The sequence below is a fragment of the Garra rufa genome, chromosome 20 (assembly GCF_049309525.1).
Source record: "Garra rufa chromosome 20, GarRuf1.0, whole genome shotgun sequence".
In the NCBI taxonomy this organism is placed as follows: domain Eukaryota; kingdom Metazoa; phylum Chordata; class Actinopteri; order Cypriniformes; family Cyprinidae; genus Garra; species Garra rufa.
The window spans coordinates 10909190-10935059 of NC_133380.1; the positions used below are offsets into that span (position 1 = coordinate 10909190).

At 35.1% G+C, this 25870-nt stretch overlaps 1 protein-coding gene across 4 annotated transcripts; it reads left to right on the plus strand.

The window, feature by feature from the left end:
- Positions 1-393: 393 nt before the first annotated feature.
- On the plus strand, positions 394-25870 carry phka2 (phosphorylase kinase, alpha 2 (liver)). Of its 4 annotated transcripts, none has more exons than XM_073825333.1 (31): positions 394-1019; positions 2479-2637; positions 3910-3957; positions 4087-4255; positions 4473-4555; positions 4638-4718; positions 4796-4894; positions 5799-5945; positions 6064-6117; positions 6216-6338; positions 6457-6552; positions 6787-6894; positions 7482-7560; positions 9243-9377; positions 9491-9600; positions 9682-9826; positions 9918-9996; positions 10091-10224; positions 11416-11586; positions 11677-11777; positions 11875-12008; positions 12100-12256; positions 13500-13579; positions 18495-18573; positions 18670-18799; positions 19543-19644; positions 20670-20788; positions 21248-21271; positions 22049-22276; positions 24262-24462; positions 24667-25870. In XM_073825333.1, the coding sequence occupies exons 1-31, from the start codon at positions 942-944 to the stop codon at positions 24838-24840; spliced, it is 3627 nt and encodes a 1208-aa protein (XP_073681434.1). In that variant the 5' UTR covers positions 394-941; the 3' UTR covers positions 24841-25870. The 4 variants fall into 4 exon arrangements, 3 of the variants coding, with proteins under 3 accessions (XP_073681434.1, XP_073681432.1, XP_073681433.1); XM_073825331.1 differs by lacking the exon at positions 21248-21271 and adding an exon at positions 21574-21627; XM_073825332.1 differs by lacking the exon at positions 21248-21271 and adding an exon at positions 21574-21627 and having other exon boundaries at positions 11419-11586.

Here is a 25870-nt window from a genome sequence, read left to right on the forward strand (position 1 = left end):
CTGAGGAGATATCGTCCACATAGGTACAATCCAAATGGATTTTTTTGGACTTTGGATTCAAAGTAAAAGTTCAAGGTCACTCTGGTCATTAGTTAAAGTCTCTGAACGGTGAAGAAAATATACAGACCAGAACTGTGTGGCACTTTTGTTGTTAAGTTATAAGTATATAGTTGAACAGTGTTGATTAAACAGTTTATTCAAACGCACACGGCCTAGAGTAGACTAACATCACACTGGCCTTGTAAAACTCGAGAGAAACTTTACGCTTGGCTTTTAGTGTCAATGCCCTCACTACTTAATGTACACTCATCGTGAGCCAATCAAAAGACGAGCTTCTCTATGAAAACAAATCGCGTTTGGTCCACAGCGCATACTGTAGGCAGACCCCAATGACAAACGGATAACCTAATCGGACTTTCCTCTTTCAAACCTCAAAACAAGACATTTTAATTACGGTTTTGCCGCGTGGACTAGGTTTTAAGGATAAAAAAATACATTCACAACCTAAATCAGCGTTTATAAAAAGCAATGCTTGTTTAAAACAGCTATAAATCTTCTGTCCCTGAATGCTGGCGAACGGATTTCTGAACTTCCGGGGTTTCCTGTCATTCAAAGAGCAGTGCATCATGTGGGCGGGCTCTTGTTTGCTGTCAACATCGGAATTCATGCGGGATGTGCAATACCTAAATAACATGCAGAGCTATAATACAGATCCTTAAAATAGAAGGACGCTGTTTGTGTGGTGGGCCTGTTTATTTTAATCGTTTTTATAATGGACTAAATGAATGGACAACATTGCGGACAGTCATCTTGAATCACTAATAGGTTACAGTAAAGATCTGGTTGCATGTTCTTCTCCTCCTGTTATCGACCAAGAAGCTGAAGGTTTTCTCTTTCCTATCTTATCAATTTCCATGTCAAGATCATAAATAGATGACAGCATGAGGAGCCGCAGTAATTCAGGAGTGAGGCTGGATGGATTTGCGAGACTTGTCCAAGAAACAATATTATGCCACCAGGTTTGTTCAAAATATGACTATTCTATTCTATTCTATTCTATTCTATTCTATTCTATTCTATTCTATTCTATTCTATTCTATTCTGTGTGTTATGCTATTTTGCTATATTATTCTATTCTATTTTTCTTACTACATTGTTCTAATCTATATTATACAGATCAGAAGATATTATGTTTTGATATGTTCTAACAATTCTATAGTCTATATGCTGATCTGTTCTAATTCTAATGGGTTCTGCCATACTCAGTTCTAAACAATTATTATTCTGGTAAATACTGGTAAACCACTTTTAATGAAAAAAAATCCATATTATAAAAGCATAGGCCTGTCTAGTTTCTTGTGGTTGAGATTCTTCTGGACCATTGGGGCCATTCTGAGAGGAGGAATCTAAAAATAAATGAGACTTGAACAAAGTTCACCTTTAAATAACCCGTGAGTGAGGGAGATATTTGTATTATCTGCAGCATGTGAATTCCTTTAAAGCAGAGCTGATGCTTTATGTACATAACAAGAAACTGGTTAAGTACAAATTGTTTTTTTAATGTTTTTTTTTTTTAAAGAAGTCTCTTCTGCTCACCAAGCCTGCATTTAGTTCGTCATAAGTACAGCAAAAATTCTGAAATATTTTTACTATTTAAAATAACTGTTTTCTATTTGAATATATTTTAAAATGTAATTTATTCCTGTGATTTCAAAGCTGAATTTTTAGCATTATTACTCCAGTCACATGATCCTTCAGAAATTATTCTAATATGCTGATCTGCTGTTCAAGAAACATCTTTTATGATTATTATTATCAATATTTAAAACAGTTCATTTTTTTTCAGGATTATTTGATGAATAGAAAGATCCAAAGATCAGCATGCGTCTTAAATAAAAAGCATTTGTAATATTATACACTATATACTATATATATTTCAGATAAATGCAAGAAACCTGAAAAAATTATACTTTGCTGTTTTTTCAACATTATAATAATAATAAATGTTTTTTTTTTTTGTGGGGAAAATCAGAATATTTCAATGATTTCTGAAGGATCAAGTGACTGGAGTAATGATGCTAAAAATCTGCTTTGAAATCACAGGAATAAATTACATTTTAAAATCTATTCAAATAGAAAACAGTTAATTTAAATAGTAAAATATTTCAAAATATTGAATATTGATATATTGTTTTTGGCGTACTTTGGATCACATAAATGCAGGCTTGGTGAGAGACTTCTTTCAAAGAATTAAAAATCTTAAAACTGACTCACAGTGTAGCTATGATTGATTTTAATTGTATTTTTATTATTAAAATGATTTCAATTTTTCCAGCTGATGACTAGTTTTTAAAATCTCTAAACCATATAAAATATCCAGAAGCACTGAGAATCAACTTAACAAATCACATCAAGCTTGTGTTTAATTATGTGGTGTATATTTGAACTAATAAATATGGATTTGACCTCTCCATATAGAATCCAGTGACTGGTTTACTGCCAGCTAGCCAGCAGCAGAAGGATGCCTGGGTCAGAGATAATGTTTACAGCATCTTGGCAGTGTGGGGGCTCGGCATGGCTTACCGCAAGAATGCAGACCGTGATGAAGACAAAGCCAAAGCCTACGAGCTTGAACAGGTGATTGGAACTTCAAAACTTTACCACCTGTTGCGGCATTGTTCTGTAGTACATTGTCATTGAGTACTGTAACAGGTTATTGGATGAGTGCTTCCACTACACATACCAAAAAACAGCTGCCATGAAAGCAGATATAAATACTGTATATATACAGTATGTATGTGTGTGTGTATATATATATATATATATATATATATATATATATATAAACAATGTGTTTGAAAGAAGTCTTTTATGTTTGGTAATAATGTGAAATGTTATTACAGTTTAAAATAACTGTTTACTACCTTTTTTGATGAATAGAAAGTTCAAAAGAAGTAAAAAGCCTTCAAACTAACCTGCAAAATACAAAAATCATTAAAAAAGGCTTACTGTACATTTTGATCAGTTTGATGCATCCTTGCTGAATAAAAGTGTTACTTTCCTTTAAAAATCACTTTGCACACAGTATAGTCAAACGTTTTTTATGTCTTTTAAAGATGTCTCCTCTGCTCACCAAGCCTGCATTTATTTGATCAAAAGTACAGTAACATTTTGAAATGTTTTTACTATTTACAAAACGTTTTCTTTTTGAATATATTTTAAAATGTAATTTATTCCTCTGATTTAAAATCAGATTTTTATCATCATTACTCCAGACACATGATCCTGTAGAAATCATTGTAATATTCTGATTTGCTGCTCAAAAAACATTTTTTATTATGATTAATATGCTGAAAACATATGAATAGAATTTTCTTCAGGTTGCTTTCATGAATAGAAAGTTCATAAGAACAGCATTTAGCTGAAATAGAAATCTTTTCTAACATTATAAATTACTTCATCATCACTTTTTATTAATTAAAAGGACTTTTTAAAAAAAAAATAATAATAAAAAAAAAATCCTGACCCCATTCTTTTGAATGGTATAGTGTATAATGGTGCAAAAGCTTTTTATTTCAGGATCATGTGACGCTGAAGACTGGAGTAATGATGCTGAAAATTCAGCTTTGATCACAGGAATAAATTACATTTTAAAATATATTCAAATAGAAAACGTTTTGTAAATAGTAAAAACATTACACACATAAAAATTTTACTGTTTTTGCTGTACTTCAGACCAAATCAATTAAAAACATTAAAAATCCTGCTGTTCAAAAACCTTTGACTCGTAGTGTAGTTGATTTTTGCAGTTGTGCGTGTGAATATAAATTCATCCTGTATATTAGGTTGCTTGTTTCCTCACGGAAGAAATCAATACGTGTATTAATAACAGCATTTTCTTTCTTTCAGAGTGTGGTCAAGCTAATGCAGGGGCTGCTGCAGTGTATGATGAGACAGGTATGGCATTTACCTCTTTATTTGTACCTCTTTCTTTGATTCATCGGTTCATTCATTCTTGAGCTGATGGCTGCAGACATCTAAACACACACCTCTTTAGCCTGGCTAAGCATGTGCAAATTACTACAGGTGGCAAAGGTAGAGAAGTTCAAACACACACAGAGCACAAAGGACTGCCTGCACGCCAAATATCACACACCTACCTGCGCCACAGTGGTTGGAGATGATCAGTGGGGGCACCTGCAGGTCGATGCCACCTCGCTGTACCTGCTTACACTGGCTCAGATGACTGCCTCAGGTGAGTGGATTGAAAGAGATATTTCTGAAGATTTCCCTCAAAAGCTACAGAATATGTGAAAATAGTCAGATTCTGTAAGGCTTGCTTGTAACATATAGATTTGCTTCAAAGCAAACCAACATGCTCACAAAATTCCATAGGGTCTTAAATTAAGCTTGTGCTGGTGGGTTTCTTATTTTTAGCAAACATTTTCGTTATCATTGAAAATCTATTGTAGGTCTTCATATCATATCTAACTTGGATGAGGTGGCGTTTATCCAGAACCTTGTGTTCTACATCGAGGCAGCATACAAAGTGGCTGTAAGTTCTCATTGGTTTATCAAGTCCTCAGATAACAGAGTTACCGAACTGGCATCACAGTCCTGTTCACACTTCCTTGCAGGATTATGGGATGTGGGAGAGAGGAGACAAAACCAATCAAGGAATTCCTGAACTGAACGGCAGCTCTGTTGGAATGGCTAAGGTTGGGGAGTCCTCTGGTCTTGTTTAATCTGTCTTCTCATTCAAAATTTAATTTTTGTTTGCTGGTTACGTTTTTAGGCAGCTTTGGAGGCCATTGATGAACTCGACTTGTTTGGAGCTCATGGAGGCCCAAAATCAGTGATTCATGTTCTCCCAGATGAAGTAGAACATTGTCAGGTAAATGAATCATTTGAATCTTCTTAGTTGGATATTATTTTACAGACCAGGGCTACATTATTCAAAAGCATCATTGGCACCAATGGTCTATTTCAAGGGTCTCCATACTTGGTCCTGGAGGGCCACTGTCCTGCTAGTTCCGCCCACGGAACGTTGGCTAAATGTCTGATGCATATGGTACACTTAACTGGAAACACTTCAGGAATGTCAAAGTCATGATCTGATTAGTTGAATTTGATCGGATATCCGGAACACGCGAGTGTCGCGTTTATTTTCGGTCCGCCGGGAAGCAAAGCGCAGACTGATTTACTCGCATTTTGCTAAAAGGTGCTTATGCAGACGTCGTTGTTCTTATACACATTTGCGACGTTCGCGAACAAATTACTGACTTAATGCTTGTTCTCCCTCTTCTTCGTTAACTTTCAATGCTGGTTATTTCAATGACTGACTTGTTGCATGCCAGTCTGTTGTTGTGGGGGCATTTCTACGCCCCGAAACGTGACGCTGAATGAAACGAACTGTGATTGGTTGTTTGACATGTCGGTCAAACGGCCTTATGGGCGGGCCTTGGCCAATTAAAGCTGCCATGAATTCCAGACCTTCAGCCATCAGTCTGAAGGTCTGGCTACGCGAGACTGCTGTCCTGCAGACTTGGGTCCAACTTGCCTGGACATTTCCAACATGCGTAGTAAGACCTTGATTAGCTGGTTCAAGTGTGTTTAATTAAGGTTGGAGCTCAATTCTGCAGGACACCAGCCCACCAGGACCAAGTTAGGAGACTCCTGGTCGATGATCTACTTAGGCATACAATGGTTTTGGGTGATGCAGTATACAGTATTGATCCACATTAAAATGATTTTTCAAACCAATAAGTCAGACATCTTGTTTCTCGTTGTGTTTCTAGTCTATCTTGTGCTCCATGCTTCCTCGAGCTTCTACCTCTAAAGAGATAGATGCCGGTCTGCTCTCTGTCATCTCCTTTCCTGCGTTTGCAGTGGAGGATGCTGATCTGGTCAACATTACCAAGAGTGAAATCATCTCCAAGCTGCAGGTGAGGAAAAGGCTATGCTATCCATCTCAAGTGGTCCAGTGGAGGTTACTTTGCCATTTTTATCCAAGGTTGCTCAAGGTTCCATTTTACAGTCTTATGTAAATTTCAATCATTTTAGGGACGTTATGGCTGTTGTCGATTTATCCGCGATGGATACAGGACCCCAAAAGAGGTAAATAACATTTGATCTTACACAAAACAAGTATTTTGTGCCAAGTTCTCTAATAGTGTGAGTATATTGTGCATTGTGCGTTTTTATGGTTGTGATAGGATCCTACTCGCCTTCACTATGACCCAGCTGAACTGAAGCTCTTTGAGAACATTGAATGTGAGTGGCCGGTGTTTTGGACTTACCTCATACTCGATGGCATCTTCAATGAAGAGCATGAGCAGGTACGAACAATGCCATCTTATAAATACTACTAAAAGAAGCTAGGTAAATCTTAGGAATGAGAATTAACTCCACTTGTGGCCACATGTAGTACTGATTGATGGCTATGTCATTCCTCAGGTGCAGGAATACAGAGAGGCTCTTGATGGGGTTTTAATCAGGGGCAAACACGGGATTCGTCTGGTGCCTGAACTCTACGCTGTACCTGCTGACAAAGTGAATACCATTTTGTTACTGAGATCAAAGCCATGCACTTTTCATCACTGTTTAATTTTCATCTACAACAAATTGTTATTTATCAGTCTGAATTAGCATTCAGATATTCCATATAAAATGCATACTAAATTATGCCTGTACTGAAAAATTAATTCATGAATGGGTGTTTGCACTGTGGTCAGTCTGGGTAAAATGTTATTATCTGTTGCTCATGTGTGTTTATTTCTTGTTCAGGTTGAAGAGGAGTACAGGAACCCTCACTCTGTGGAGCGTGCAGCCGCTGGCCAGCTCCCACACATGTGGGGCCAGTCTTTGTACATAGTGGGCTGTCTTCTGGCAGAGGTAGTAAAGCCTGGATCCACTTTCATATTAAACGGTATATGTAATCAGCAAATTAATGAGATATGATGGTGTTGAAGCACTACCTTTGGTATCTTTATTGATTACGTGCACATGTGAAAAGAGAGTAGTCCCAGTGTTTCTTGTGCAATCCCTCTTTTTACTGATATTTGTAACCCTGGACCACAAAACCAGTCTTAAATAGCACAGGTATATTGGTAGCAATAGCCAAAAATACATTGTTTGGGTAAAAAAAAATCGTTATATTTATTATTTTCATATTTTGTAAATTTCCTTCCATAAATATATCAAAACTAAATGTTTTATTAGTAATATGCATTGCTAAGAACTTCATTTGGACAACTTTAAATGACGATTTTCTCAATATTTTGATTGTTTTGCACCCTCAGGTTCCATATTTTTAAAATAGTTCTCAGCCAAATATTGTCCTAACAAACCAGACCTTAATGGAAGGCTTATTTATTCAGCTTTCAGATGATGTATAAATCTCAGTTTAAAAGAATTGACTCTTATGAGTCATGACTGGTTTTGTGGTCCAGGGACACATTTGACAAATTTATTTTTATTAGGGATTTCTGGCCCCTGGAGAGATCGATCCTCTGAATAGGCGATTTTCTAAAGAATTCAAGCCAGATGTTGTTGTACAAGGTTTGTGAGTATTATTGCTTCAAATTTTGCTATTTTATGAGGAATATAGACAGTCAAACAGTACCTATTTAGACACAAACCTATTTGTACCTTATCTTAAAGGGATCATCGGATGCCCATTTTCTACAAGTTGATATGATTCTTTAGGGTCTTATTGAGAAGTCTATAACATACTTTGGTTAAAATTTCTCAATGGTAGTGTAAAAAACTCAGAAAAATCAGCCACACAAGCTATTCTGTTGTAGCCTGGGTTTTCCCATGCTGCCTTGCGCGCAGCACGATTTTATTCACGCTGCTAGGCAGCCTGGAGTCCATGGACCAAATTTTCACCTTAGATAGGGAACCAATCACAGAACGGGGAGGGAGCAGCAAGACGATGACGCCTTTTATGCGACTCACTGAAGCAGTTTGTTTATAACTATGGATCCAGCATGGCAGCAGGCGCAAAGTTATCTTTCGATGCAGCCTTAGATAGTGTTCTAAGTAGTTTAGAACGCCATTGTGTACACACAACTCTCTGACTCTTCGTCTTCTTCCTTGTCGAATTTCTGTCGCTCTACATACGTCATCCGGTATAATTGCAACGATTGTCTATGAGCTACGCACAGGCGCATTTGATAGACATTCGTAGCGCCCAATAAATGGCTCTGGGCATTTGTAAACCACGCCTCAAATACGAGAAAATGAACATGTGGTTCCCAGACCACGAATCATGACGTTGTCATGACGTGGTTTGGCGTTAGCCAGGCTAATTCTGTTCCTTTAAATGCTAATGAGCTCTGCTCGCCCCACCCCTCTCTGCAGTGGGATGACGAGCCGTAGTGTTTACTTTAGCTGAATTTAGCCGTGTTTAGCTGCGAAACTTGCTAACTAGCACATTATTAAGAAAGGCCATTTGTAAAGATGCATAAAAAAACCCTTAAAGAAATACTCACTTCTGCTGTGGGTGAAGCTGCATCACAAATGATTCGCTCAAACATAGACGCATATGTAGATCGGGATCGGCGCTTTCAATTCAAAAACGTAAGTAACGTTAGTCCTCTGCGTTTTCAGCAGCTCAGATGTCGAGAGTAAATGACGACTATTATGTTCATTATTACATCCACCAACAGAACACCTCAATTGCTCAATCGGAGACATTCTTGTCTTCCTCTATTATAGAAAGCTGTATAATAATATCTAACAATGTGAACAATGATCAATGAGACAAAAATAAGTACATACATTTTACCAAAATCATTGCTGATACTTATTTTAAGCCTGTTTCTTTTTCAGAAAAAAATGCTTTTCTTGAAAATTATGTTTATAATTAAAAAAAGCTGTAGGTACACAATAGTGCCAAAAAAAGAATTGTTTAAAAGAACCAGTTACAGAACCAATAAACTGAATGTATAGCATAAACTATATGATATATGATTATGATGATACAATAGAAAAAAATATTGTATGGTTTCCATCTATAAAATGTGAGTTCAATATTGTATTAGTGTTTAATATTTTATATCAGGGGATATGAAAATCTTCCACATAGTGGGAATGACTCAGCTGATTGCTTTGAGCTTGAGTCCATTTAAGAAGCCAATTCAAGTCATTACTTGAAGCTCAATTTTTAATTTTGACACTGTAATTCGCTGAACAGAGAAGACTGACCTTTTACCAGTAGCTCTATTTGTTCTGTTTAGTGAGCGTAGTAGCTGCATCAGTGCAGATCCAGCAGCTGCTGAGGGATCAAGGGATTGATGTTCAGACCGTCTCTGATGTTTCGCCAATTCGGGTCATGCCAGCTCGCATCCTGAGCCACATTTACGTGAAACTAGGTAAGTGGTCCAGATCCACCATGACTAACAGGACAGAAGTCAGCCAGTGTAAACAAAGGTCTTTAAGGTGTTTGGATACAGAATTCAAACCAATTTGTTTTTCCATTGCACAGGTAATTGTAAAAAACTGAATCTGAGCGGGCGACCATACAGGCACATCGGTGTCTTGGGAACTTCAAAGTTTTATGAGATCAGAAATGGTACTTACACATTCACTCCACAGGTAAATATAAACAGACTACAAAAAATATGTATCTAGTCTGAAGTCGAATAAAAGCAATATAACAATATAATTTTCCCATAGTTCATTGACCAGCATCACTTCTACTTGGCTCTGGATAACCAGATGATTGTGGAGATGTTGCGTACAGAGCTTGCTTATTTGTCATCGTGCTGGCGAATGACTGGAAGGCCTACCCTCACATTTCCTATCACACAAAGCATGCTGGGTAAAACTTTTAGTTTGATTGTACCCTCTGAACATATTGTGAAATGCACAAGCTAACATTAACAGTTTCTTTATTTCTGTTGTTGGGCCAGTTGACGATGGTGAGAGTATTGACCCCTGTATCCTCTCTACCCTCCGGAAGCTTCAAGATGGCTACTTTGCTGGTGCAAGGTCAAATTGTGACATTGATAATTAAGAGTTATAGTATGATGTTTAAGGCACAAATATGGTTTATTTAACACCAGAAATCTCTTTGCTTTTTTAGGGTGCAGATGGCAAACCTATCCTCATTCCTCACTACCTCCTTCCACACTAGGCTTAGCTTCATGGATGCCGACTCTGAAGAGAATCTGCTAGAGGAAGATGAGGAGGAAGAGGAAGAGAGTTTTGGGCCTTCAGGTATGCCTATATGCATCTCTCACCCGAAAAATAAATATATACACTACCAGTCAAAAAGTCAAAAATTTTAGCAGTAATATTGTGAAATATTTTTACTATTTTAAATAATTGCTTTCTTTTAATATATTTTAAAATGTAATTTGTTCCTGTGATCAAAGCTAAATTTTCAGCATCGTTACTTTAGTCTTCAGTGTCACATGATCCTTCAGAAATCATTCTAATATGCTGATTTGCTGTTCAAGAAACATTTATTATTATTGTCATTATTATTATCATTATTTAAAACATTTTTTTCAAGATTCTTTGATGAATAGAAAGATCCAAAGCATGTATCTGAAATAAAAAGCTTACACTATAATACACTTCTTGGGAATAAATTATAGAGATTCATCTTTTTATTTAGTAAGGATGCTTTAAATTGATCAAAAGTGATGATAAAGACATTTATAACGTTACAAAAGATTTTTATTTCAGATAAATGCTGTTCTTCTGAACTTTCTATTCATCAAAGAAACCTAAAAAAAAATCTACTCAGCTGTTTTTAAGATAATAATATTAATAAATGTCTTTTGACCATCAAATCAGAATATTAGAATGATTTCTGAAGGATCAGGGGACTGGTGTAATGATGATAAAAATTCAGCTTTGAAATCACAGGAATAAATGACATTCTAAAATATATTCAAATAGAAAACAGTTTTTTAAAATAGTAAAAATATTTCAAAATTGTGCTGTTTTTGCTGCACTTTGGATCAAAGAAATTAATACTTGAAGTAATGAAAATGCTAAAACTAATAAATATGAGAATTACATGACTAATTATCAAATTAAAAATTAAAAATATAAATATAAAACTTAATTCTAAATATAAATAAATACAATCATAGTTTATAAATGATATTAAAATAACATTGTATATCAGTTATCCACTGATTTTAGAGATTTGTTTTTTACATTTAAATCACCAACTAAAGTTAGTGTTCAAAAGCATAATTTGACAACACTATGAATATCCACTTCTCATACTGTGCATTATTGCGATGCCTGAATTAACTTGTAACATTTAATTGATTTATTCAGAATAGTGTAGTGTATTTTAATAATCATTATTGTCCTGTATTTAAATGTTGGTTATCCTGTTGGTTAAGCTAGTTAATAAGACATGATAAGTGGTTGTTTGTTTTCCCACAGGAGGTTCAGGAGACATGTTTGACCAGTATCTCACAGATCTGTTGCACAGCACTGCTACAAAATGCCATCTACCTCCCATCCAGAGAGGGCAGCACCATGTTTTCAGTGCTGAACACACCACCAGGGACATCCTTTCATTCATGGCCCAGGTTCAGGGCCACAACATGCCCAGTAAGCCCTCAGGGTTAATCTTCAATAAGTGGATCTTTAATGCTTTCTTTGAGAGAAGGGCGAGCCATCTCATTCTATTATGTTTTTCAGAGCCCTCCATGTATTTGCCTGTTGCCCCCATTATGAGCAAACACAGGAAGTCTCTAAACCTGCTTGATGTACCTCAGCACAGTGTTTCTCAACACACCAAAGCAAGTTCACACACTACAGGATAAAGTGAAAACGTCAAAAAATAAATTGCCCATAGTATTTTATTTATGTGTGTTTTCGTCTGCAATCGCACACTAGGTCGATAGCGTTGACCTGCACTTGCCACGTGATTCTCACGGGAACACAGACTTCGCCTCTCTGGTTAATCAGCTAAAGCATTGTCCAACACTTCAGGACCAGGCAGATATCCTCTATGTCCTCTATGCTATGAAGTGAGATATCTATTTTAATTTATTTTATAAACCGTTTTTAATCAAAATCAATCATTAAGTCACTCTCCTCCTGATGTTTGTGTGTGTTTAGGGGTCCAGATTGGATAGTAAATCTGTCAGGACAAGGAGAGGCGTCTGTTCGCTCTCTGCTGGAGGAACTGTATGTTCGGGCAGGAGCGTATAAGGAATGGGGTCTCATCCGCTACATCTCAGGCATCCTTAAGAAGAGGGTGGAAGTCCTTGCTGAGGTGAGACCCCATATTTATCAATGATTGTTTCATTGTTTAATTTTTAATTTAATTAAAAAATATTTATAATTAAAATGTAACGTGAACATTTTTTGTTACACTATGATTCAGAAGTGTGGAGTCTGTAATAATTGAATGTTTTAAAATGTCTCATATACTTACCAACGTTGCATTTGTTTGATCAAATTACACAAAAAATATTTTGAAATATTAGTGAAAATTCTAATTTTAAAATGAATTAAAATATTTAAAAATGTATTTTATTCTTGTGATATTACATTATCCTTTAGAAATCATTATAAATATGTCATATTAAAGCTGAATCTTCAGCATCATTACTCCAGTCTTCAGTGTCACATTATCCTTTAGAAATCATTATAATATTCTAATTTGCTGCTAAAGAAATCTGATTATTATCAGTGGTGAAAACAGTTGGGCTGCTTAATATTTTTGTGGAAAGCATTATTATTATTATATATACATTTATTTGATTTATAAAATATCTATCAATGATGCACATTGTTTATTTTTAATTAACAATTAAAATTTACATGTTTCAAATTTTGACATTTTAAGACTTAACAATTTTTGGTTACACTGTGATTCAGAAATGTGGAGTCTGTAAAAATTGCAGATGTTTCATACTCTTCAAGGTTGCATTTATTTGATCAAAATGCACTAAAATATTGTGAAATATTAGTGCAAATTAAAATAACTCTTTTCAATTTTAAAATACTTAAAAACGTATTTTTTCCCTGTGATATTAAAGCTGAATTTTCAGCATAATTAATCCAGTCTTCAGTGTCACATGATGCATCATAAATCATTCTAATATGCTGAAATATATAACAAATATTTCTTATTATTATCAATGTTGAAAACATTTGGGCTGCTTAATATTTTTGTGGAAACCATTATGATTTTTTACAGGATTTTGTTTATGAATTAAAAGAGCATTTATTTAATAGTAGAACGTTTATTTAAAAATCAAAATATTTTGTAAAATTATGTTTACAGTCATTTTTGAAAGTCTCATCAAAACTTTCTTGGAAACTTTTTTCATCATTTTCCAGACTTTTTCAACTTGAATTGTAAATTAAGAAAATTGTCATAAAATATACATTTTTAGATTTATAAAACTAAAATAATCTAAACAAAAAGTAAAAATGTTTTTATTTATCAGTGGCAAGTTTTACCTCTAATATTAATTAAAAAAAATATATATTTGTCTGTATGCACTTAGGCCTGCACAGATCTGATCTCCCATCATAAACAGCTGACAGTGGGTCTTCCTCCTGAACCCAGAGAGAAGGTCATCACAGTGTGAGTGTCTTTAGTTTCTGATAATCATTTTAAATGATGTATTTCACTAATTAATTTTTATAAAGCAATCATTGTAATATTCTACTTAGGGGTGGGCGATATGGTAAAAATATCATATCACGATTTTTTCAAGAAATATCACGATTCACGATTTTATCCCGATTCTTTGTCATGTTGGTTTTACTTTTTTACAAGTTGTCTGAGTAGTACAGCCAAATTATTTTTTCTATTTTAAAACCAAAACCTTACAAGGTAACAAAATATAAAATAAAAAGAATGGCAAATATTTAAGCCAAAGTGGGCGAAGACAAAAAAATCTTTGTCATTATTTTCTTTGTATTTAAAAAATAAGAACAAAGATAAGCTACATGTTACAAATACACATACTATACAAATAAAACAAACAGTGCTTTAATTTTCAGGTACAGTCGGTGTATTTATCAGTAGCATTCAAGAAATTTAATTAACAAATATAAAAATAAAACACTATATACATTGTATACATAAATTATACATAGAAGCAACATTTAAAGCAACTGTATTGAAGTTCTTCAGTCAAGAGCAGTGAGTGATTTTCCTTTGTTTTGTTTTATTAGCGTATCATCACCCAAAAATGACAATTCTGTCATCATTTACTCACTCTCGCATTTTTTTAAGCATAAAACATGCTGAACATAAAACTTATTTTGAATAATGTGGGTAACCAAACAGTTGCTGGGTCCCCAGTTACTTCCATATATTTTATTTATTTATTTTAAGTCAGCGGGGACCAGCTACTGTTACCCACATTCTTCAAAATATCTTCTTTTGTGTTAAGCACAAGAAAAAAATTAATATAGATTTAGGACATGTGAGTGACAACATTTTTGGGTGTACTGTCCCTTTAATGACAATCGGCAGCATGTTTAGTTCTGTCACAGAGCTGCACGCATCTATACAGGCGCAGAGCCATATAAAAAGAGAGTTGCGACACGCTTTGATCTCGCCGCCGCACGGTCACGTGGTTCATGGAGCTCTCAATAGTTCCAAACAGCTCCGCGCTGTCAATGTGTTTGAATGGAGTTAAATAGGATAGACAGCAGTTTTACTATATTTGCAGCAATTTCGAGTAATTATTAACACATAATGTGCATTGATTGTGTATTGATAACTTCTCTGAATACGCTTTACAATCGCATTTTATTCTGGGGAGTGATAAAGAGACATAATTAATATGTTCTCATACTCTTTGGCAGTCAAATGTGACCAAACACCTTAAGTGTAACTTTTATTCAATTAAATAACTGTAATATATATAGTTAAGTTCTATTTAGTAAATATTTTGAGGAGGTTTTTTGTACTTAATATGTGCAATAATGATCCTGACCATTTAAAAGATAACATTTTCTAATATAGTATTTAGATTACAGTTAGTGTAATATTTAAGGTTAAATACATCTGCATGTGTATTTGGACATGATCAAACACTCTTTTTTTATACAGTATGTTTCAATTTAATGATTTAATGTTAAATTAAAAAAAAGTAATTTACTCTTGTTTTATGATATTCAAATATACAACATAAGTGAATATTATAAAAGGCAAGCAAAAATGGCATTTAACATAATAGAAAATATGAAAATAATGTTTAAAAAAACACAAGGCAACGAATTGCATTCAGCATACATTTTTATCGTGTTTCTTGAATGCAGTCTTTACTGAAACTCATTCAACCTCCTACAGTGAGAGAAAGATTGCAGAAAGACTAAAAACATAAAAATATGACAACTAGTATCTGGTTATGGTCGCTATTACGGTGTTTCTCACGTTATCCAGCTGCATTTACAGTTTAACAGTTTATTTTTTAACGATAAACATTAACTATAACATGCTTCATAAAACACCACTATTGGCCAGTTTTTCGAGAGGTCAACTGATGCGTTAAAATGTAAAGAAATGCAGTAATTTCTTCAATATACTTGCGACTGTTCTTGAGAAGCGCTGAAATGAATGGGCTTCAATGGAGGAGCTATAGACCATTTCAAGCGCTATTCGGCGGCTTAAGGAAGTGACGTCGTTGGTCCCAGGACGTTTCCGGTTAGTGATCCAGCGCATTCAAAACAATGGCGAGAAGCGCTTTATGAACAGTGGGATTGCGGTCATATATATACAAACATCCTGCTTAAATGTCTAAATTAAAATTAGATCCTTGTCGTTCGGTGGTTGTGTGCTCCCTCTGGGGCGGTACTAACATTCTGAGACATGTTTGACGGTAGATTTCCGCGAAACGTACCCGAGTTGCGGCAGTGAAGGAGAAGGCTGGATAACAACAAGCAACTCTAGGATATACAGCGCACATTTAGATTCAGGCAAGTAAATATCGTTTTTAATTAATCGGTTTATTTGTATATCTTTACGTTAACTCTTCAAGTATGATGCTGCATATTTTAAAGTAGCATTTTGTCATTGTTTACATATGCATCTAGCTTTCGTGTGTAACGTTAATGAAAAAAGGCAAGTTTTTTATTTCTGTTTTATTTCTGTTTTATTGCTAAGTGTTATGTGGGTTAAATTCATATTAGTCGTCTAGTTATTTTGTCAGTTGACAAATGCAGTGAGTAACATGAAAGTACGTGAATGTCGTATTGTGTAACAGTTAACGGCAGTAGTTTACAAAACGTAATGTTTATGGTAAATATTATTTTCCATCACATAAGCTTTGGTAATGTTAATTCCAAGATGTACTGACGTATTAAGCAATAATAGCATTATTATTTTTTTATATTGTGCATTATATTAAATAATTGTTTTTCTACTTTTATCCTTATATAATGTAAACAATTTATACAGGTGATTTCTAATATCATTTGTTTCTTAGTCTAGGAAGCATTTTGATGTAAGCAGTTGTAAATATGCAGCAGGGTCACTAAATCTGACAATACAGTGTAATACTGAAATTTGTTAGCTCCCTGTAATTCCCATAGAATTGGTTAAATGTTATATACATTTTCATAATGATGGCTAATATCCTTTGTTTTGTTTTCTAGAAAGTATTCTAAACTGATGTAAACAGTTGCAGAAATACAGAACGGTCACCAAATCTGAGAAGGCAGTGTAAGGAGAGCCATCATCTGTAGACACCCAAGGACAGCTGATCATCCTGCAGTGACAAACCACATCTGACCATATCAACACCCAGATGTGATTGAGAACTTGAGTGTAGTATTCCGTAATTTAGTGTAGTACTTAAAGCGACTGATGACCAGGCCGGATACAGACTGCTGCTTTTGATATTTGTTCCCCCTTTGTACTCCATTTCAGTTCAAATGTTGTTTCAGTTGTTGTTTCATTTGTTGAAGCATTTTATGTTCATACAAATATTTACATATCAATACATGTGCTGGAAATAAAAACAGTTGAAAGTGAGAGAATGCTTTTTGTTTATATACAGTACTGGTCAAAAGTTTGGACAAAGTAGTTTTTTTATGTTTTTGAAATAAGTATTTTATGTTTATTAACATGATTAATTATTTAAATGATTTCTATTATAAAAAATATGTTGTGCAAAGCTGAATTAGCCATCAGCCTTTACATTACACCAGTATTCATTTTCACATGAATATATATATATATATATGTGTGTGGGTGTGAACAGTAAATACGTGCAAAAAAACATATATGAATGCTTTATGTGTGTTTGTGTGCGTTTATTAATCTGCAGATATACAGGTTTATGTAAAACACGTTAGCCAGCATTGAATTGCGTTCGTCTTGTTTATTTGTGATCAAATGATGACTCGGAGCATTCATACCCTCCACTTGCACTGTTCCACAGCAACAAACTTGACCAAACTAACGTTGAACACATGTTGAAATGAATTCAACACGTAATAATAGCATCGAGCGCTTAGTTTAATAGCATACATTTAGCGTTGTTTGGAACGATATGTATTGTGAAAAGTAATGTAGGCTACTAATGAAAACAAATATTTAAACAGAAATACAGACTGACCACGCAATGCAAGTAAATTAATCACGAACAACCTCCGGATATCTTGGGAACAAAACATGAAGTAAGTTGCACTGCTTGCTTCAGACTGATGACATCCATTGTACGAATAAATGTTCACAATATTTCCGTTCATGTGATATGCTTTTAGCAATCTCCCGTGTACACGCACGCAGCATCGATTAGTTAATGAGCAGCTTTTTTTTACCTTAACTAGCTTTTTCGCTAGATTTTAAAAGAATGTGTTCGTATTGACAGATCGGAGAAATAGCGCTACCGGAAATGTTTCAGGACCGGACATGCGCAGTAACGTTCCAACGCGCTTGTTATTGTTTACATCCTTGAAATGGTCTATTGGTTGTTTGGAACTATTGACCGCTCCATGACACGCTTTACTTCCGCATTCCTCAGTTCCTATGGAAGCCTATGGGAGTGTCGCAACTCTCTTTTTATATGGCTCTGTACAGGCGCGCATCCGTTTTTCTCTTAACTGTGTACTTTCACTTTAGACAACCGACTGTGTTTAAATGTAATCCTTGCGTGTTTTTGACAGTATAAGCAAATTAAGCGCCAAAGATAGCTCAGTTTAGTAATCAGGTGCTGTTTGACAGGCTTTTAGCGCACGTGCTTCAGGTTTACGCGCTCATGAAGCGCATGCCAGAACAGCGCGCGGACCAAATGGCGTTATTTTACCGGCAAGATTTTGAAGCACATTCAAATAATGTACTTTTGTGATCGCGAATATGAATAAGTGCAGTGTCCCGTGAGTGAATGTACAGTATATTAAGACGGAGGCACACTGTAGCACGATACTACGATATTTATTCAAAAGCAGATCGTGGAGACATTTTAATCGTCCACGATCAAAAATCGTCATATCGCACACCCCTAATTCTACTATTGCTTAACTATTTCTCTTATTTTTAGTCCTCTACCTCCTGAGGAACTGATTAGCTTGATTTATGAGGCCAGTGGACAAGACATCAGCATTGCTGTCCTCACACAGGTACTGCTAATTTTAAGCCTTCAGGTTATCTTGCTATTTTTCCACTTCGCATATGGTAAACGTATCCTATTAAATTTACTAACCTTCTGCAATCAGGAGATCATGGTGTATCTGGCCATGTATGTCCGCTCTCAGCCGTCTCTGTTTGGAGACATGTTGCGCTTGCGCATCGGCCTCATCATGCAAGTAATGGCTACAGAACTCGCTCGCAGTCTACACTGCTCAGGTACAGCCAATCAGAGTTTTAATTGTAGAATGACGAATTTTCATTTACTTATAATTGTGGCCAAAATGATTAGAACAGTAGTATTTTCACCAGCTAAAAGGTCAGTTATTTCTGTCTTTTGCTGTAGTTTGTCAGTAGAAAATAACATTTTAAACGTTCATTTTGCACTTAATTGTAATAATCCAGTGAGAATTTTGTTTGCACAAGGAGTCTGACAAAAGCCAGTGCTCCACACAGAGATCTGACCTCACCATCATCCAGTCTGTCTGAATGACTTGATGAAACAAACAAATGAACACAGACTAAATCCAGAAGAACTGTGGCAACATCTCCAAGATGCTTCCAGAAACCTACCTGCAAAGCTACCTGAAAAACTATGCGCAAATGCACCTAGGGCAAAATCTAAAAAGGGTGGTTGCACCAAATGCTAATTTAATTCAGTTAATAGAAGTTAATTGATTAAGAAAATCTATTTATGACAGATGAACTGTTGCCACAGTTCATCTGGATTTCATCTGTCTCAGTTTGTTCTGTTTCTTCATGTAATTCCAGACAGACTGGATGATGGTGAGATCAGCTGTCTGTGTGGAGCACACAATCAATGGCAAAATGAATGTTTGGAAATGTAAACTGATATTTCCTACTGACACACTACAGCAAAAACACCTAAATACTGGTGTTCTAATCATTTTGGCCACCAATGTACATTCAATGAAATAAATACGGCCACATGACGTTTACAGGTGAGGAGGCGTCCGAGAGCCTGATGAGCCTCAGTCCCTTCGACATGAAGAATCTCTTACATCACATCCTAAGCGGGAAAGAGTTTGGTGTAGAGAGGAGCAGTGAGTATCAATCAAACATAGTTTTCATGCATTTTTCCAGTGAATATTTCTTAGTTTTATTTTTGAGAGTAAATTTCTGTACACAGCTGTTTAAAACTTTTAAAGGGGGCATCAGAGCACATTTTTCACAAATTGGTATATGATTCTTTAGGGTCTTCATGAAATGTCTGAAACATACTTTGGTTAAAATTCCTCAATGGTTGTGTAAAGCAACACCATTTATACCTTGTCAAAAACAGCTCTGTTCACAGCAACCCATTTTAGTGCATATGTCTTTAAATGATAATGAGCTACTGCTCACCCCGCCTCTCTCTTCTATTTTTTGTGTATTCGATGGTGCATTACCATCAAAAAACAAAACTAATCCAGTGGCTTGATAATTAAGACTGTTTAGGTTTTTTGAGGATTAAAATAAAGAGTGAATAGATTTTTTATCATTGTAGGGTGGTTGTGTTCACACACTGCTAAGACACATTTATATGCAAACACCATGTAAAAGTAAAGTAAGTAAATTTTGCATCTAATGTCCCCTTTTAGTGTTTTAGAAAGAAGTCTCTTGCTCACCAAGGCTACATTTATTTGATCAAAAATACGGTAAAATAAGAACAGTAATATTGTGAAAAAATGTATAGAATTCAAAGTCAGTTTTCTGTTTGAATATATTTTGAAATGTAATGTATTCCTGCGATAGCACTCATTAATTATTGTATTATCCTTCAAGAAATTATTCTCTTTTAAGAAACATTTTTTATTTTTATCTTAGTTTTAAAATGTAATTTATTCCTGTAATGAAAAATGTGAATTTTCAGCATTTTTGTCAATATGTATTTATTTCAGGAAGCTCTGATGAATAGAAAGTAAAAAAAAATAAAAATAATAATATATATATATATATATATATAAAATATATGTGTGTATATATATATATATATATATATATATATATATATATATATATATATATATATATATAATATTTATATTTATTGTAAGTTCTTTAATAATTGCTCTGTATTGTGTGAAAGTGCGTCCAATTCAGTCTACAGCCACAAGTCCCGCTATCTCCATCCATGAGCTTGGACACACAGGGGCCACCAAGACAGAGCGTACAGGCATCAGAAAACTCAAGACTGAAATCAAACAGGTGGAGTGAAAGAGGAGAAATGTCTGCAAATTATTTGTGTTTTTTTATTTCGTAAAGTGTGATATATTTAGTTTGCAATTTAAAGGGATAGTTCACCCAAAAAAGAAAAGTCTGTCATTAATTACTCACCCTCATGTTGTTCCAAACCCCTAAGACCTTTGTTCATCTTTGGAACACAAATTAAGATATTTTTGATGAAATCCGGCAGCTTTCTGACTCTGCATAGACAGCAACGCAACTGACAAGTTCAAAGCCCAGAAAGTTAGTAAGGACATCATTAAAATCAGTGGTTCAACCGTAAGTTTACAAAGCTATGAGAATACTTTTTGTGTGCAAAGAAAACTAAAATAAGTCTTTATTCAACAATTTTTCCTTTTGGGTGAACTATATACCTATAAACAGATAAACAGATTTCTTATTACTGTACCTCAAATGACATTTATATTATTTTGTTTTCAGCTCGATGACTCCAGACCCATAAGTGTGGGTTGAGTTTGTAATATCGGCATGCTGTGCTAACAGCTTTCCGTTCAGATCCCATTCTGTCTACAGATCACAGCACATTTGTTGAGACCATGAAACCAGTATTAGCATGAAAATATTGAGTAATATTGAGTTTTCACATATCATACGCATCTTTTTTTAGTCATGTGAAGCATCTTTTTGATTGTGAAGGTGATAGTTTGTCATGTTAATGTGTATCAACTGTTCGTTCATCTGAAATACTTTCCTTTTTTTGTTTATGTTCATTTAAATGTTTGTATGTTCTGCTTTTATTCTCATAGATATACACCAGCAGTCATTCCATCAGCAGTAATTACACATCCCCTCGTTCCACGGTAACTTGCAGAAAAACCCTCTCCACTAATATCTGTTTTCCATTAAAAGTCAGTTTAGAAGATTAAAAATCTATTTAACTTGGAGGGGTGAATTCAGTTAATTGGTTCTCAATCATTAGAAATTGATTTAATGAAACTCTTTCAGTGCTTCAGATTAGTTGACTGATTTAAAATGGCACAAATGTCCAGCCATACAGCCAATTAACAGTTTTAATGTGTCACAAGTCAGTCTTGTCTCGTTGTGGCCATTTCACCCTCTTATCATGGGCTGACATTGTAACATCTGAGCTATGTTTGTCTGCTTACTAAACCTGAAGCATGCTTGTAAGTGTGTTGTATGTGCTGATTAGTGTTGTAACTGTAAACCTGACATCCCACTAGTCTAAATTTTCAGCCCATATCTCTGATACACTGTCTGTAGCGATGCAGCAGCCCCTCCACTCCCAGCGGGATCCTGTCTCCAACTGGAACTGGTGACTCACACCTGCAGTGGGAAGAGCGCCAGGGCCAGTGGCTGAGGAGACGCAGACTGGACGGGGCCATAAACAGGGTGCCCATGGGCTTCTACCAGAAAGTCTGGAAGATTCTTCAGAAATGTCATGGCCTCTCTATTGCCGGATATGTTTTGCCGTCCTCCACCACCCGTGAGGTGCGTCCTCCTGCACACACACACACACACACACACACACACACACACACACACACACACATACGATTTCATACTTTTAGCAGCAAGTATGCATTAAAGGGGTCATGAACAGTTTTTATTTTTATTATTTTGTATTGTTCTCTGAGATCCACTTATAATATAATCAGGTTTTTACATCAAAAACATCAGAATTTTTTCTATTATTTTGCTATTTTCTGTTCTGTTTTGACCCTCCTCATTGGCGTGACGTATTGTAGACTCGGAAGTAAACGCCAACTGCTATGATCGGCTAACAGTTGTGTATGTTTAAAAGCCTGCATCCTTTTTTTTACAGTTGAGGTCAAAAGTTTACATACACCTTGCAGAATCTGCAAAATGTTCATTACTTTACCAAAATCATATAAAGAAAAATAAAATTGTTTTGTAGCTTCTGAGGGGCAGTACTTAATAAAAAATGATATTTAGGCAAAATAAGATAAATGTATGCATCTTCATTCTGTTCAAAAGTTTACACCCCTGGCTCGTAATGCATAGTTGTTTCTTCTGAAGCATCAGTGAGTGTTTGAACCTTCTGTAATAGTTGCATATGGAAATGTAAAGCTGCGATTTTCTAGGCCGATAAGATTAGGAACTACACTCCCATCACTCCCATTCCGGTGTAATAGTCAAGATGCAGTAATATCACGCAGCGCCTGAAATTAGTTCCCAGCTAGGTAACGTTCAATGTATCCAGCGTGATATTACTGCGCCTGCTTCGGCCATGTTACGGCAGCAAACTTCCTTGACTATTACGCCGGAATGGGATAGTTCCTAATATTATCAGCCTAGAAAATCGCAGCTTTACATTTTCCGCTGGTCTTAGTACACAATATAACTACAGTAGAGTCAAGTTTTAAATAGGACAAATATCGAAACTCATTGGTCATGTTTGAACGCGATGCTATACTGGTCTCATAGGATTCAATGATCTATGCTAAGCTATGCTAAAAGTGATATCGCCAGAACAGGAGAACGGCTGAATGGATTTCAAAACGGTAAAACACAACTTATTAACTCGGGCGGGAGTTGGAGAATGAGCCTATTTCCAAAAAAAAAAAAGGCGTGTTCCTTTAAGAATCAAGTATATGTTTTTTTTTTTTTTTTTTTTTTTTATATGTATATGTCTATATGTGAAATATCTCATTCAGGTCAGTACTAAATAAAAAATAACATGCATTTTGTATGATCCCTCTTATTTTGGTAAAATAATTAGCATTTTGCACATTCTTCGAAATGTATGTAAACTTTTGACCTCAACTGTGTATCGGTGGGCGGGGCTAAACAGGCAGTCAGGAAGTCTGTGTTTAGGCACACTATTACATCATAAAGTGGCACATTCCACATTCTGTCGTTTTGGAAAGATCAGCTTTAATAGAAGCTGTTTTTAGACTAACAAGAAAATTAAGTTTTGGTAGTACAATTACATCTTATATGTGACCCTGGACCATAAAACCAGTCATAAGGTTAAATTTTACAAAACTGAGATGTATGCATCATATGAAAGCTCAATAAATAAGCTTTCTATTGATGTATGGTTTGTTAGGATAGGACAATATTTGGCCGAGATACAACTATTTGAAAATCTGGAATCCGACGGTGCAAAAAAATCTAAATACTGAGAAAATCACCTTTAAAGTTGTCCAAATTAAGTTCTTAACAATGCATATTACTAATCAAAAATTACATTTTGATATATTTACAGTAGGAATTTTCCAAAACATCTTCATGGAACATGATGTTTACTGAATTTCCTAATGATTTTTGGCATAAAAGTAAAATCAATAATTTTGACCCATACAATGTATTTTTGGCTATTGCTACAAATATACCCCAGCAACTTAAGACTGGTTTTGTGGCCCAGGGTCACATATGTCAAACGACCGAAGGAAATTTAGATTTCCCAGTTAACCATAACCATGAGCTGATGTCTCTGTGTATTACTGTAGATGACAGAAGGAGAGATCAAGTTCGCAGTGCACGTTGAGTCTGTACTGAATCATGTCCCACAGCCTGAGTACAGACAGCTGCTGGTGGAGACCATTATGGTGTTGACTCTTGTAGCCGACATGGAGATTCCCAGTATTGGGGGAATTATTCACATCGACCGCATTGTCCATATGGCCAACGATCTCTTTCAACATGATCAGGTATCAACATCGTTCTTTATATGCTGTTATATAATCATATGATGCTCATAATGTATGTACGAATATGCTTGTTTTTTATTATTATGATTTTCCACATTTCGGCATAATGGTAACTTGGTAATCTTAACGTGTTCAGTGTGCCTGTTTTGTCTAGATTCCAGTTTTGCACATCTGGACATTGTGTCTTACGTGTTTTTATTTCAGAGATCCAGCGGGGCCAATGAGTATTTCTTGGAGAAAGATCCTGCCACAGGAATCTGTAACTTCTTTTATGACAGTGCTCCTAGCGGCAGCTATGGTACTATGACTTATCTTTCCAAAGCTGTGGTCACATATGTTCAAGACTTCCTGCCAAGCAGCAGCTGTCTAATGCAGTAACGACTGCAGTTCCCAGAAAACCTATGACCTTCAGGATGGATCTATGACCGGTTTTATTAAATCTAACAGTGAAAAAAAAAATCAGTTGACCTCAGTTCAGTAGCAAAGGACAAGCATCAACAGGGAAGCCACTAAAACACACTAGAGGATATGTTGTGAAGCTAACAGACTGCAGGAAATGGACCACTGTGATGTTCCGTGTTTGAAGTATGCTATTCTAATTTAAGAAATGTAAAATGCAAATAACTAATAATTAGTTATAAATCATCTAATATATTTAATTTCAACAGAAACTCTTCACGTGATTTTAATTACTTAGTTAACTAATTTAAATAATTTATCATTTATGATCATATAAATATTTTATTTTATTTAAATTGGTGCTTAAATTGTATGTCTATAGAGCATTTATAGGCTGATCTGTGTTGTGTCTCTAGTTAAACATAACACTGTTATATTATTGTAAGCTTTGAGGCTTAAATTTATCCTGTACCTTATTACATTATAAAATTACTCAAAAATATGTTATTTAACAGGTGCTCCTTATTCAAAGAAACACAATACAAAATGTAATACCTCTGAAAACCATGTAAAAATGAACTCAGAGTCTGTTCTTAGCATGCAAACAAAGCTGAGTATGTGCAGCTATATAGATGGTGATGTTTTGCACAGGTAACCTGGCAAATCATGCATTTTAATCATTTTTAGGTTAAAATCTGAATTGGATTTTATTCATTTCATAGGGATCAGTTAATTAGAAAAAGAGAACTTAGCTTGACTAAATAAATTTGTTTTAGTCTAGAACATTTATAAATTTTGTTGTAGGTGTAAAAAGCAAAATTTGAAGGTTTTTTCTTTATGGACATTGACAGTAGAGATGTCAAGTGTGTGTGAGTTCTGGCTGTCTTTATCATGTCATTTTGTCCTGTTGTTTCTCATTATGTTTATGAAGAATTACTACTTTTAAAGGGAAGTACTGTATTTTAGTCTACATTACGCATTTGTATGACCACAGACAAATAAAATCTAA